Below are 15986 nucleotides of genomic sequence, written 5' to 3'. Positions count from 1 at the left end.
TCCCAGAGCCAGGAGGGCAAAGCAGCAGGTGAGAACCTCAGAGCCAGGGAGAGTTTGCTAAAGAACCTGGACAGGCTCCTGTGGTTACACAGAACTGGCCGGACAATTTTCAGGGTCCCCAGCAAAATGCTGCGGTGGAAGGTGCAGTAGGACCTGAGCTGCTTGCCACTCAGACATTGCTGCTGGAGGAAGGCATAAAGCTGGCTTGTGAAATGCAAGTCTATGTGGGGCCAGACCTGGGGATTTCATGGGTCCTTGGCTTTCATTAGCATCATGACTGCCAGCAACATAACATAAGAGCCAGAAAGAGGGGTTTGGTGAGTTTAGAGACAAGAGAGTCCCATCTCAGTTTGGAGTCACTCTGACAGATTGTTTTCAGGACTGTATCCAGTATCTGTGTTTAACTCTTTGGCAGGGAGCAGGTGGCAGCAGGCAGGGAAGCACAGACATTCCCATTGCTATGATGGGGCACTGAGTGACTGTGCTACTGCTGCTGAGATTTCAGGCATCCGGACCAGATAATTCTTTAACCTCTAGAACCCCAGCGCCTGGCACATTGGACACGGAAATGCAACAGGGATATGAAGATTTGGTGAATTTTCAGTTTTATCTGCTGTGCACTCTGACATTTGTAAATGCCTCCTCACTCTAGCTCTGGGCTTCCCTTCCCTTCAGCCTGCCCTACCACAACCTCCTTGAAACCAAAGCAATCTGTTGACAATAGGGGCAGGATTTCAAGCTTGGGGTGAAAGTCTGGTGGATTCAGCACAGGAAAGAGTCAGGAGAGTGAGGTTCTATTTCCTGTCCCTGCAACTCTCTCATTGTAACGCTACTGGCAAGCCTCTTCCTCTTTCCCAGGCCTCGGTTTTCCCATCGGTAAAATGAGGATAAGGCTGCTGACAGCCTTTACAAAGCATTTTGAGTGCTAGGGATGAAAATCAGTGTGTGTTGGTATCACTCCAGACATTTTTTCTAACTAATTTCTAACATTCTTTAATAAGAAACAAGCAGATAAATAGTCGGCTCTGGGGAACCATGTCAACCAAATAATCTCACAGACTGCACTGTTACCATCGTGACCAGAGAGCCATACCAGCAATCGGATTCCAAACTGATACCATGGCAACCAGCATCCTTTGTTAGAGTTTCTGTATCCAAAACTGAACAGACTAGCCTGAGCAACTCAAATAAACATTAAACTAGAGTCAAGTTATAATATTTATAGAACCATGGCCATGTTTCATGTAGAACTACCTAACTGGCATTACCTAACTCCTTTAGGTTTCTAAGGAATCTTTCATTAATATAGCCTTGGAAAATGTTCTGGAACTTTTTCTTTTGCACCTGATGTAACGAGATGGTTTAGTCTGTTTTCTTCAGGTTTTGTAAGAGACAATAATAAACATATAAAGGGTTAATCAGAGCCAGTAGTCTCCAAATGTCACCTCCTTTCTATACAGCAATTGGTAAATTCTTTGTGCACGTTTTTCCTCCTCTCGAAAAGTGCTTCAAAACTAAAAATATCAAAGCCAGCAACCAAGCACTCATTGGTAACCATATAATATCGAGGAGGTATGCACAGCCCAGCTTTCATGGGCATACTACAAGAACAAACCAATGTGCACACTCTCGGACGTAAAGTAGTTTAAGTAAGAAAACACATCAGTTTCAAAGAGGTAGAGTGAGAGAAAAGGCAAAAAAAAAATCAGATTAAAAATGTCTTAATCATGTGTCCTACTGAATCAGTATAAATTATTGATGGCACCATTCCAATAATAAACCCTCCCTGCCTATCTTTATTTGAAACTCTTAACACTTGATATTTATTAATGAGTGCCTCAGACACAAACTATCTTACCTGTTACTCTGGCTTCAACACCTGAGCAAATCAAGTGAGACTACTAGGACAAGTAAAACGCGAGTTGTTCTGTCTGACTTGATCTGAGACAAGGACAACACAGCAAGAACAGTATAACAGTATGTATCCCATGAAAACACATTATAAACCCCCACAGATGTAGGGATGGGATGCAATTCTCACTGGAAGAACATCTGGGAGTGGTTTGAAATGGAAGGACTAGTGGAAGGATCTGCTGATAACAAGCTTAGCCAACCTGTATAGAGAGCCATGTTTAAGGAAATAAAGGGATTTCACTACCTAGTACACGTCTCCAGGATCACTTTGTATTCCTGGTGATCTTGATCAGAAGCTGGGTCATCATCATCCACCAGTGCCCGTTCTCTGTGGGAGGCTTCTGAGCGATTCTCATCTGGAGAGAGGGGCCGTAGGGGATGCTGAGTTTGCCGATGACACTCTGATTTGGGCTCTTTCAGGTTAACCAGAAGCTGGAAAGCTGGTTTAGCAACAGGGTCAGGCACATTGTAAGTGACATCAATCTGCAGCAAATGGGGGGGTGGAGGGGGAGGAAATCAGGTCTGATTTTAGTGCCATTGACTATGAAGCAATAAAAGCATTGTTTAGACCCTGCAGCATCACCAGACACTTCCAGAGAGATGAGAGCAGAGACTAGACTCTCAGACATTTTGGGGGGGACCTTGAGCAATTTACTAGTAACATCCTGCATCAGTAACACCACTGCTCACAATGACATTCCAACTGCCAAACCTACACTAATGTGTACAGATGGGAGATTTTACCAAAAAGAATCTCTTATAATCTCTTATATTGGAATTGGAAAAGGTTCAGAAAATGGCAACAAAAATGATTAGGGGTATGGAATGGCTGCCATATGAGGAGAGATTGATAAGACTGGGACTTTTCAGCTTGGAAAAGAGATGGCTAAGAGAGATATGATAGAGGTCTATAAAATCATAACTGGTGTGGAGAAAGTAAATAAGGAAGTCTTATTTTACTCCTTCTCATAACACAAGAACTAGGGGTCACCAAATGAAATAAATGGGCAGCAGGTTTAAAACAAATAAAAGGACGTATTTCTTCACACAACGCACAGTCAACCTGTGGAACTCTTTGCCAGAGGATGTTGTGAAGGCCAAACTATAACAGGGTTCAAAAAAGAACTAGATACATTCATAGAGAATAGGTTGGTTCATCAATGGCTATTAGCCAGGATGGACAGGGATGGTGTCCCTAGCCTCTGTTTGCCAGAAGCTAGTAATGGGCGACAGGGAATTACTTGATGATTCCCTGTTCTGTTCATTCCCTTTGGGGCACCTGGTATTGGCCCCTGTCAGAAGACAGGATACTGGCTAGATCAGGGGTGGGCAAACTTTTTGGCCCGAGGGCCACATCGGGGTGCGAAACTGTATGGAGGGCCGGGTAGGGAAGGCTGTGCCTCCCCAAACAGGCTGGCCCCTGCCCCCTATCCGCTCCCTCCCACTTCCCGCCCTCTGATTACCCCCCTCAGAACTCCCCACCCATCCAACCCCCCCCCGCTCCTTGTCCCCTGACCGGCCTCTCCTGGGACCCCACCCCCTATCCAACCTCCCCTATTCCCCATCCCCTGCCACCCCTGAACCTCTGCCCTATCCAACTGCCCCTGTTCTCCCCACCCCGACCGCCCCCCCAACTGCACCCTGTCCCCTGACTGCCCCCTGGGATCCCCTCGCCATATCCACCCCCCCCAGCCCCTTTACCATGCTGCTCAGAGCAGCATGTCTGGAGCTCCACCACCCGGCCGGAGCCAGACACGCTGCCCTGCATGAGCACACAGCCCCGCCGCCCAGAGCGCTGCCCACGTGGCGGCGTAGCTATGGGGGAGCGGGGGAAGTGGGGGAGGGGCTGGGGTCTCGCCTCCCCGGTGGGGAGCTCAGGGGCCGGGCAGGACAGTCCCGCAGGCCGAATGTGGCCCGCGGGCCATAGTTTGCCCACCTCTGGGCTAGATGGATCTGGCTAGTATGGCTGTTCTTATGTTCTTATAAAACTATCCCACAGCTTGATATGTCCCTATCAGGATGCATTTCCTGACATTCAGCCTAAATATTCACTTTTAAATGTCACCCCAGTCACTTCTAGTCACACCCTCATGTACCACCCTCCTTTAGACATTAGAAAGAGACTAAGCAAAGGCTTAGAGAGGATTATTTGTTGGCTAGTCATGCCAATTCATCACTGGGGGAAGAGGTTGGAAAGAAATAAATGTTTAATAGACTATCTTGTCTGTTTAAATGTAACCTTCTCAGCTCCTTTACACAGCCCGGAAGCCCCTTACCTGCATCAGACAGCAGCCTTCGCCCTTGGCACTTACGAACAGCCCAGTGGGAATGCTGGGGATCTAGGGACAAGCATGGGAGAATCCACAGTTAAGACATGTCAGCCTTGGTTTTTATGTGACAGAGCATTCCAGTTTACATGGAACCATATAAAAGCAGAACAAAAATGGCAGATTCTTCCTCAGTCCCTATATTTAATGCAAGCAGCCAGTGGTAATGATCCCAAACCAAACACCAGGCATCCATTGTGATGAAGGATGTTCTCATAAGTGAGCATTTGCTGCCTCTCCCATCAGAGGTTGGGCACAATAACCAGCCCATTTCCCCCCACCCCCCACACTGAAATAATCTGAGTTACAACACAGAACCCAAATTCAGGTCGGTCACTTTGGGAAACTGGTAACATTAAAGCAGAGGAAGTTGTATCTTTTCAGGCACCCACTTACCACTGCAGTCTGGAGAACCTTCTTATTCATCTTGTTAAGCTCAAAAGTCTCTTGATAGTCTAAATTAGTGGAAGCCAGGGAAATGGTAAGGTTGACTCCTCCAACGTAAGAAAGAATGGCATATTCAGCCAGAGCCTGCAGAGCTACACATGTATCCTGTGGGATTGGGGGAAAAGACAGTTAGTGAAGAACCAAGGAGCACCAACCTTATGAACTAGCAACGTGCTGTACACTCATTAGCATCTGACAGCTCAGGTTTCCTCTGCACTTGCTTAGACAGTAAATGGAATCGCTTCATTCCCCTCTCTCCACACCTCTTCCTCCCTCAGAAGTCTCAGAGAAAGTGAAAGAGACACTCAAGTTCACTCCTTGCTGCTCACACCCGAAAGGTGTGATAAAGAGCACTGTGCGGTATTCTCTGCACCAGGATTTAGCAGGACTCCTACATTACGGAATGAAACCTAACCCAGATTAGTCCCTAGTCAGCCAGTTTGCATTGGCATTTATTTCTGTGATGAAATTACACAAGCTGCCAGGAATTCACCTGAGTGGATGAGAATCCTCCAAGTGCATTTCTCTGCTGCGACAGCCATTTAACCACTGGAAGTGCAGAGGCCACATCTCCCAGGAGCGTGTATGTCAGCAGTGCATAGGCTGTCATTTCCACCTCTGCAGATACAACTGAAAGAGAAAACAATCAAAACCACATTTGGAGTAGGGAATCTGGGCTGAGCTAGGTATCACCTCTCTGTAGTTTCACAAGCTAAAAAAATCTTTAGGGTTCAGAGAATCCAAGGCAGAAAGAGACAAATGAAGCAGTGAAAAATGTCTGTACCCAAATTACATCGGACATTTTCCAAAATGGGCCTCATGTGTCAGCTTCCAGTCTAATCTTTCCTCTGGCACATCAGATCACAGCTCCTTCTGCTTGACTTTTAGCCCCTGCATAAATTTACTCTGGCTCCCTTTTCCCCTACATGCCACCCAAGCTGCATGGCTCACTCTGCATCTCTGTCATCGGACTTTTCATGCAGAGTCATGGTCTTTTTTGACCTGGCCCAACGATTACTCCATTAATTTTTACACCTTTTCATCTTGATAGTGGAGCCTGGGGTTTTAAATAGTTAATTATTAGTGCTGGCATATTCAAAGGAGACTAAGGGAGTTAGATGGCCAACTCTCATTGACTGTCAATGGAAACTGGGCACCTCACTCTTAGGGTCCTTTGAAAATCCCAGGCCAAATAGCTGTTACTGTAAAATTAAGTATATTTGACTTCTAATTTCCCATGGCAAATGACTCCTCCCCTGAGGAGTCCCATAAGGCTCATAGTTCCCCATTTTATTCACCATCTCCTATGAAGCTTTATGGAGAGCTGGTGAGACAACATGGGCTGAAATGCCAGCAATGCATGGACCACACCCAGCTCTGCACCTCCTAGTTCTCTTAATGTCTGGCCACTGCCTTCTCCTGCTCTTGACTCCTGCTCCTTTTTTGAATTGTTAACAAGACAGACGTAAGGAGGGTGAAAGGGACATTAGGGTGCATTATAAAAAACATGCAACTAACAAGATGTGTGAATGTTGCCCCACTCAGTCACTGGACTTTTGTTGCACCCCATTCCCCTTCCTTTGCCTTCACGTGTGAACTCCTCAGGGCAGCGACCTTCCCTTCTTACCTACCTGAAAAGCAGTTAGCACACTGCAGGCATTATATAAAATAAAAGAGAATAATCCCAGTCTTTCCCCCAACAGGGGTATCATAAATAACCACAAACAGGGGTACCTGATTGAGAAAGCCCATCGTTAAATCCCATGAATGTATCTTCATCAGTAACCAGAGTCCCCATTAAGCTCCAGTGTGTAAAGCCATCTAGAATCGTAAAGCAGTAAAGAAGTTAAAGCTATTCCCTAGACATGGGGAGATTCAAACTCTGCTGTCACATATTTGGTCTAAAACTGAACCACGACCTATACTGCATTGTCATTCCATTTACAGAGTAAGCTTCTTGGGGCAGGGACTATGGATTCCTTTGGGTTACGTACAGTGCTAACTACATTGTTGGTGCTTAAGAACAATTTGTAAAGAGGGATTTATTTTGGCTGGGGGCAGAAGGAAAGAGAGGATTAATGCTGACAGGCTGCTGAATTTTGCATTCCGAAGAGCCATCTGCAGAATCAGATCTTGCATCACTGATTAAGTATTGTGGCATCAGAGAAGGATGCTAAATGTCACACAGTGGCACTGCAAAGTCTCTGGTGCACTTACACTGCTCACAGCAGAGACCACTCATACCAGTACTGCTAGAAGCTAGGGAAGGTGGAGTCAAACCAATGCCTGTAGCTGAAGGACTCTGCCCTGTATCCTGAGAATCAGGAGAATTATGTTATAAAGGTCGATTCATGTTATAAGGAAGCCCTCATCTCAGAGGATATATCCTCCCCAGGCTGATAACTGAGATCACTTGTTCTCGCTGGCAAGTGCTGATGGCTTGTTTCCACAAGTGCCCTGGGGAGGCCTGTACTGAGTACATTGTCTGAGAAGCCTCAGAGCAGTAGAAGTTATTTGAGGGGCATGCCAGCTTGGCCCTCAGGTGCACAGTACCTTGCATAATGGCCATGCTGTTCATTTTCCGCAACATCACTGCAGCAGAGGGACTATGCAGAAGAGTCAGGGCATATGCAGTCAGGGCTGTGGTGTAGGGATCTTCTGCAGAATACAAGTTGGACTCCAAGAAGTGTTTTGCTTTGGCAACTGCTGCTTTTTCTTCCTAAATTGGGGGGAGTGGGAAAAAGACTAGCTATATTACTAGCACCTGCATCTCCAGAGCTGAGATTGCTACATTTTTCATGAAGTTGTGTCCATTAGGGAAGCAGTGTGAACATGCACTTTGCTCTGTGGGGTACAGAACCGACTGATCCTTCCTTTCCCTAAGTAGGGCCGTGACTCCAGAGTTAAAAAAATGTGGACTAACACCACAGTAAGAAAGATCCAGATATTAATTTTGCTGAGACATATTTGTTCCCCTAATGCTGAAGAGGCTTCATTCCCCTGTAGGACTCAGCATGGACAGCAAAGATATTTAGTAGCAGTGAAGTCTCTGCTTTACATTTGATTGGGTCCCTTACACTCCAGAGCATCTAGCAGATACCAAATGATAATAAAGGCCAAGATTCCCAGGGTCACCACAGTCAGCAGACATGTTTTATTAACTCCCCCGATGACCTCACTGTGTAGGAACAAAGCTCTAACAATTTATAGAAATAATTTAATTGGATTTGATGTAATTGGGTTTCCTTTGATTGCCCTGTCACACTTACCTTCTTCCTTCCTCATTTCCTAGCTCAGATCATTAGTAACACTTGCAGATCTCCCCTAGGGAAACCACCAGACTGTAATGAACTGGGACTTCTGGGGCTATCTGACTTAGAAATGGCCTAGAGAGAACATCCCTCCCTGCCCTATCTTTCCCATAAAGGGGAGCTGCCGCAGAGGGGGTGGTGACTTACTCCTTTAGCACAGGGGTTCTCAAACTGGGGGTCGGGACCCCTGAGGGGGTCGTGAGGTTATTACATGGGGGGGTCGCAAACTGTCAGCCTCCACCGCAAACCCCGCTTCGACTCCAGCATTTATAATAGTGTTAAATATAAAAAAGTGTTTTTAATTTGTAAGTGTGTGGGGGGGTGTCGCACTCAGAGGCTTGCTGTGTGAAAGGGGTCACCAATACAAAAGTTTGAGAAAGGCTGCTTTAGCACTTTCAGGATCAGGTCTTGCACAGTGTTGAGTGCCCTCAACTCCCACGGAGTCTAACCGGAATTAAGGGTGCTCAGCACATTGCAGGCTGGCCTTATTCTGAGAGCTTTGCAAGGCACAGGCCTACAGCACGCTGAGCACATCAATCACAAAGGTTTTCTGAAGAGATCCTCATGGCTCCTCTGGGCACTTAAAAATCCCCTTAAAAACGGTGCTTTATGTCTGAACAGGAAATCAACATGTCTGAGTAGGGGACACCAAAGAGACACACTGAACAGACCTTTCTCTCTACAGAGACACAGGGTATCAGATTCATAACATATTTATTGTCATTCCCTCCCCACAGGGAATGCTTGGCTCAGCAGTTTTGAGTGTGTGCAATGTGTGATTACAAACAGGGTCCAGAGAAAGAGAGTGTGTGAGATCAGTAGCAGGCTCCAACATGCTATCTACAGAGATTCAGAAGGGTTTGGGGAACTCACTTTGTCCAATATTTGAAGTCCGGGTGGCCAGAGTGTAGCCTGCAGAATTCTACAGTGCAGACCTCAAGCCCCACCTCATCAGTACCAGGTTACCAGCACACTGCATGCACCTCAACATAAGAGACAATCTGTTCCATTTTTGTAATTCTGTAGCTCCTAGCAAGTTGGCCATGTGGGGCTCAGTTTGGGAAAGTCTGGTCACCCCTGCACTAACCCCACATTTTGTATATTATATATAAAATGACTCTTTAGAACCTTGCTCATTCAAGACCTAAATTAATCAAATGGGACCCAGTTCACATCGGAGAGTGATATGGCAGAAGGCTTCCATAATTAATTAACAGTAAGAGCTTGTCCTCTCTGCTGGAATGAGGAGGCAGGGATATATTTCTTTTTCTTTTTACTAATGTAGGGACAGCTTGACAGAAATGGACAGTGAAATCTATCATTTGTCTACACAAGTCCAGCACAGGCAACAGCTCTGTAAAGTTGGGGTGATCATATGGTTTAGTGGGTAGGGCACTGGATTAAGAGTCAGTGTTAGGAGGCTCTGCCACTGACCTGCTGTACAACCTTGGGCATGTCACTTCCCCTCTCTGTGTCTTTACTTCCCTTTCTGCCTTGTCTACTTAGACAGTAAACTTTTGGGGGCAGGTGTTTGTTGTTACAGTAGTGCCTACAGTTGTAGGAACTACCGTAATACAAATACATAATAATATGCTGCTTTACGCTGCCCTGCAAATGCCTATTCTTGGAGATGAGAGGAGAGTTCAGTCTCCAAGGGGCATTCAATTTTCAGCCTACCAGAATCAGCAGCTATTGAGGCAATTGTGGCCATGGTTTTTGGGACACAGCTATTTATCCAGCAGAAATTGGACTGAGGACCATTAACTCATTCACACATCCAAATGAACACTCTTCAGATAGTAAATCAGCTTCCTCTGCTGGACTTAACAAAGGTAACATAGTACAAGGGATTCAGGATGAATGTAATAGGTAATCCAAGAGATCTTCTATTCACTGAGATCTGGCTGCCTCCTACCCTTCTGGAGTGATAGAAAGCAGTGGCTCTCCACACACATGCATTGTATTAAGCGTCAGGAAATTGCATTACAGCAAAGGTGAACATTTTGCTGCAGAGTTTACATTCCACTACATCACAGGAAAGTGACTCTTCTCTAAGACATTTGATAATTTTAAATACCCTAATTGAGGAATCACAGGCTGTAGAATTCATGAATGTGGCTATCTGGCAGGGGCTGCCAGCAAACCCACCTATTAGGATCAGGACAAAGAGGACCATAGAGACAGATCCATATTTCTTGTGTTCACTGCCTTTCTGAGCTGCTCAGCAACGTATGTGGAAACAACTGCCTGCTGCTGGAGGGGATTTAGAGAGAGCAGCTCTGCTCCTCTGGAACAAGCCACAAGCTGACAACTCGAGGTTGCAGGAATCTCCATTGCTAACTTTAGAAAAGATTCTTTTGAGACATTCCACTCTAGATAAGTCAGGAAGACTCCACCACAGCTTCTGGTGTCTGACTGTCACCTCCAGAACCAGCTGACAAAGTCTCCGCAGGTCAAAAAAACGCAAAGCCAAGCAACAAAAAGGAAATTTTCAAAACCCAGCACAAGAAATAATCTCTTAGCTATTTTAATGGCTACTGTTCAGTCCTTTACCTCAAAGGTGATGCCTGTCTCCAACAGAGCTGCAACAACATATGCTGTCAGTGAGATCTTGCCATGGATTCCACCCTGGAGTGTGATAAACATAAAACAACTGGGTGAAAATTGAACAGCAGCACGCTGCATGGAAGGACTTTGGAAGCGAAGCAGGGAATAAGTTGGAACCATGACAAAGGCTAAGGCCATAGGACCCTTTCACATTTGTACTTGGTGAGCCTATAGTTCTGAAACCCAATTCCCCTTTGCAACTTTCTGCCCAGTCCATGGCTAAGTAACACATCTGAGACATGGAGCTTCATAGTTGAGATGCAGTTTCCAAGTGCCATGGTGGGATTTTCAAAGGGTGGCACACAGCTAAGCCCCAGCAGACTGCTTTATTGAAACCCCTCTTTAGTTTCTTTCCCATAGGATCATAGCCCTTTAACACAAAAATCATATGAACCATAAGATTACACTACCTCCAACCCTGGTAACATTCTAAAAATGCATTTGTTGCATGATTCTAAGTCTCTATAGTTTTTACCTGGATGTCCTTATTTAATATTCTACCCATAGCAGGGAACGAGCCATCTTCCTTCTGGTGCTGGGTGATCCAGTCCTTTGCAGCTGTTAATTCCTTGGGATCAATGAAAATAAACCCACGAGACTGCGCAAAGGACTTGAGAACAAAGGCTGTTAGCCTGAAAACACAAATTCAGCAGGTTCTTGAGAATAAGAACACAGAGCATTATCTGGGAAATAGTGCTTTTGGGAAATGTATGTTTCAAAAATCTAGAAGAGGAGACACTATTGAAATATACAAAAAAAAGAATGGTGTAGAGAAGATACACTGGGCACTATTTACCCTTCTGGGTAATACACGAAACAAGGGGACACTGCATGAAATTCAAAGGCAGCATATTTTAAACTGGGAAGCATTTAAAAACAACAACAAAAACCCCATAAAAAAAGTCAGTTAAGCCTGTGTAACTCACTGCCATAGAATATCATAAATAGAAAGAGAGCCAAAATTTGACTCAACATTGTCATTGGCTAGAATTAATTTCTCTTGTACAGGTGTTTAGCTGCTCCCTGACTCAAGCTTTTGAAATAAGATGCATACAATTACCAATTCAGATATAATACTAGATGGACAAAAGGGAAAATATTGTAATTTCCCCTATTTTAATTATTTACTGATAATAAAACAACTGGAAATTCAAACCACTGCTAAAGTCTGTCTCTGTTGAGCGTTAGGATCTAAGCAGAGACAGAAGAAGTGCTTTTAGAATTCTAAACCTCTGACATGCAAAAAGTGTGAACTCCAGCCGGTTTTGGGAGACTGAATCATTCATTTTACAAGCCCCGCAGGAATGGGAGGGTAGGAGGCAGGCTTCCTGGCAGGGGATTTTTCGAGTGTTAAGTAATGGTGTGTTACAGTATTTTATATCTAGGGACTAAAAGATGCCAGCTCTGAGATGAAAGTAGAGTTTATTATCTTTAAAAAAGTTAAGCATCATCATCACAGAAATTCTACTTCCCCTTCAAATGAGTTCATGGAGCAAGTCAATCTAAAGGAAAATTCAGAGCAGCTGAAGAAATTGAGTGACAGTGCAGGCAAATTAACAAAATGGAAAACTTTTTAGTTTAAGGTGCTGCATTTAGTCAAGTAAATGCTAACACTGAGGTAAAGCAGAGTCTTGGGGAATGAGGGGCGTTCTAGAGAACACTGGAACACCCTGCCCCCTCCATCTACTGCCTCAACACAACTGGTACCTTGAAAGGCCCTGCAGTTCAGTTTCCTGGGGAATCCATCCATCCATCCTGTTCTGTTTCATCCAGGTGGAGCTGGAGTCCACTGAAAGATGTGCTCCATTCTCTCCCTCCTGCCCTGAAGGAGGTGCCCTGCCATCTCCCCAACACAGCCTGGGTGGGGTTCTGTTCTCAAGTAAGAAGGTGCTTATTGAGGTCACGCACTGCCTATGCAGTTCTATGGCATAGAATCTGACCCTAAACGACAGCACTGGAACCTTAAAGGAACATGCATTAACTAACATCTTAACAGTCCCTGATCCTCAAAACCCATCTAATGTGGGATCACAAAACACTCAGCAGTAGAGCATTAGCAGGCTTCTAGCCATTAAATATTATTTTTACTCTCTGCTATGTGCGACATCCTGACACAAACTGCAAACTTATTGTCCTTTTTGCCAATTATGTCCTTTTCAATTTGACAAACACTGAATTTTTAACTCTGTTTTAAATAGTGACTTCCTTACCACATACTCCCTGAGGAGTCCCTCTCGCCAAAAGCACTGTATGAACCATCTTGTCTCTTATAGGTCAACTGGCGTTGGTAACCTGGAAATCACAAAAGAATTGTGGGAGTCCAGCAACTTAGGGCTTGGCTACACTTACATTTTATAGCGCTCTAATTTGCTGGCTCAGGGGTGTGAAAAATCATCCCCCTGAGCGCAGCAAGTCAGAGCGCTTTAAAGCACTAGTGTAAACAGGCTCTGAGCACTGGGAGCCACGCTCCCAGCGCTCGGAGCTAATCCCCTTGTGGAGGTGGATTACCAGGAGTGCTGGGAGAGCACTCCCGCGACAGCGCTTTGAAGTTTCCAGTGTAGCCATGCCCTTAGAAAAGCAAGTGTTTAAACTGAATGAAGACTCAGATCATCCAACACTGGTATGGCGGATTCTGCTGCCAAAGGCAATCTCCTATTTTGCTGTGTATGGTAGAGCCAACCCTGTGTGTGTGTGGAATAGATCTTAACTAAATCTTATTACAGGCTAGTATTTATAAGTCTCCATACATCTCCTGAAGACAAGTGATCAAAATATAACTTCTCCTACTATTAGCCTCTTTTCCATGCCCAGCTGGAGGCTCTTTGCATGTCTATATATGGGATGGCACTTGTCAGTCATATCTTCCTTTTATTAGGACTTTCTTTCTCTTCCCTTTAGTTGAGAAGAATTCCTGAGCAGAAAAGTCAGCTTGGAGAACAATAAGATTGACCACCTTGGCAAGCAGTTTCTTGAGACATGCAATAGCTAAGTCATTGGGGTCTTAACTTATTTGAACCCTTCCTAGCTGATGGGGCTGTCTTACAGAAGGCACATTTTAACCTAACAGTTATTGTGAAGTTAAATACTGAAGATCAAGAGAAAATACCGGGGCCCCATTTTAGGATGCATCCTTTTAGAGCAGTCACCTTAATGTACAAGTGCTCCCTACGTGAATGTCCTTCAAAAGCCGAAGATAAAGATGGGATTAGCATTTTAGCTATAATGGATGGAATTTACCTTTCACCAAACCTACTTCCCTTGTAATCATGAACCGTCAGTACTAATAAAATTGGGCCAAGTCTCAATAATGTGGAAACTCCAATACACAGTAATTTTGGCAAGGATTTTAAATGTCCACTGGATCTAAATCCTTCAGAATGGCCATTTCTGATATGGAGATGTATCAAACATGTGCAAGAGGCTACATGACAGAGAGACATTTGGAGCCTGACTAATCCTCTGACCCATAAATAGACTTTTCATTCCATGCTGCATGACATCTTTATGAGAATGGATTAATTTTTCATTTCCAGGGACTGAGTAGCTTTGCTGACCTCTGAAGATACAGACGGCAGTATAACCTCCTATCAGTGGCTGTCCATCTCCCCCTGCTTCTCCATAACCTCCAAAAGTTTCCCTTTTAGAGAGAGCAGAGCTGGGTGAGTTTGTAAAATAGAAAACAATTGAATTCCTAGAAATTAATTATGCTCCAGCAGTGAAAAGCTTGGACTGGGGGTTTAGAGGATATATGGATAAAAGTAGGAGAATAAAATCCACTTGTTCCACAGAAAGATAATGCAACAGTAGCCTTAGGGGAAGAACCCAATTTGGTGAAAGAGAGAGACTCTGGGAGCAACCAAAAACAGAATCCAGGGTTATCACATTAATATTCAAATACATAAATCAAAGTTTACATTATTTCATTTGTGGAGCCCTAAAGGGACGAAGGGAACAGTGAAGAAAATGAAAGAATCAGAGTAAAGTACAGATACTTCTGAGAACAGCGGCTGAGGTAACCACATTTACCCCAAGGTCACCTTGGCAAGTGATTGAGTCTCTGAATGCCAAGCCTTTAATATTGGTTGGAGCATCTAGTTTAACTTAGGAGTGCTCTATATTAGTAATGGGCAAAAGAAGAAAAGAAAGAGTCTTCAAGCTCTGAAAGGTGTTTCTGAGAGGGTGCTACTGTGGAATAAAATCAGTGCACACAGCAACATACCAAGAAAAGGGAAAGTGGTGGAGTTTCTGGGAGAACAAGATCAACCCCTCACATTACTTCACCCTTCTAAAAAATTCCTAGCTCCTGCAGCCTCCTTGGTAAGGCCATGTCTACACAACAAAATTATGTCAACCTAAGTTACATTGGCATACATCCACCACAGTAATTAAATTGTTTTTGCATGCCCACATTATGCTCCTTAAGAACATAAGAACAATCATGCTTGGTCAGACCAATGGTCCATCTAGCACAATATCCTGTCTTCCGACAGTGGCTAATGCCAGAGAGACTGAACAGAACAGGTTATCATCAAGTGATACATCCCAGCGCCCATTCCCAGCTTCTGGCAAGCAGAGGCTAGGGATATTTCAGAGCATGGTTTTTCAACCCTGCCCATCCTGGCTAATAGCCATTGATGGACCTATCCTCCATGAGTGGGCGGTGCATGTCCTCACCACAAGCACTGTACCGTCAGTGCCGGGCACTGTGAGACGGCTTGTGAAAGCCAGTATCAGTCGATTTAAGCAATGCAGCATCTACACTGAGGCTATGTCTACACTACCACTTATGTAGGCAAAATTTATGTCACTCAGGGTGTGAATAATCCACCCCCTGAGCGACATAAGTTACACTGACATAAGTGCTAACGTGCAAAGTGCTATGTTGGTGGGAGAGCTTCTCATGCCGACACAGTTTATGCCACTTGCAGGGTTTTTTTATGCTGGCGGGAGAGCTGCACAACTGCATTGCTGTACGTGTAGATATGGTCTGACATTTCGTCGACCTAACTACAGTGACATTGACTCTATGCCTCTCATGGAGCTGGAGTTATTAAGTCGGCATAGCAGGGTAGTTACGTCGGTGGGAGCAAAATTTTAATGTAGACACTTATATAGTTAAGTCAAGGTAAGCTGCCTTTCATCAACCTAACTGTAGTGTAGACCAGGCTTAAGTTCACATCAGATACAAGTGCTGCATTCAAGCCCTGCTTAAACTGGCCTATTTGGGCTAAAAGGTACTCTGCTGAAAAAAGTCATTACCATGACAAGTGGGGTCACAGAGTTGGCAAGAAGGTTTACAAACATCTCTTCAACTGCTGCTGGAGCCATTCTACCCACCAAGCTCAACTCTGAGTGCAGACACAGACAAGAGACTAAGGCA

The 15986-nt window shown here is 44.7% G+C and overlaps 1 protein-coding gene across 3 annotated transcripts in view; it reads right to left on the bottom strand.

The window, feature by feature from the left end:
• CPAMD8 (C3 and PZP like alpha-2-macroglobulin domain containing 8) overlaps positions 1-15986 on the bottom strand; it is a 138006-nt gene that overhangs the window by 34029 nt on the left and 87991 nt on the right. For all 3 annotated transcript variants that reach the window (XM_043536043.1, XM_037886055.2, XM_007072122.4), the window contains 9 exons: positions 12817-12898; positions 11082-11238; positions 10553-10627; positions 7242-7407; positions 6423-6509; positions 5182-5318; positions 4638-4793; positions 4191-4253; positions 2159-2397 (listed from right to left, as the gene is read on the bottom strand). In XM_043536043.1, the coding sequence (XP_043391978.1) occupies positions 2159-2397; positions 4191-4253; positions 4638-4793; positions 5182-5318; positions 6423-6509; positions 7242-7407; positions 10553-10627; positions 11082-11238; positions 12817-12898 (1162 nt within the window). The remainder of the gene's footprint in view (positions 1-2158; positions 2398-4190; positions 4254-4637; positions 4794-5181; positions 5319-6422; positions 6510-7241; positions 7408-10552; positions 10628-11081; positions 11239-12816; positions 12899-15986) is intronic.

This window comes from Chelonia mydas, chromosome 25 (genome assembly GCF_015237465.2).
Source record: "Chelonia mydas isolate rCheMyd1 chromosome 25, rCheMyd1.pri.v2, whole genome shotgun sequence".
NCBI lineage: Eukaryota > Metazoa > Chordata > Testudines > Cheloniidae > Chelonia > Chelonia mydas.
Note: the sequence above shows the minus strand (reverse complement) of the source record. Positions and strands in the feature narration are given on the sequence as shown.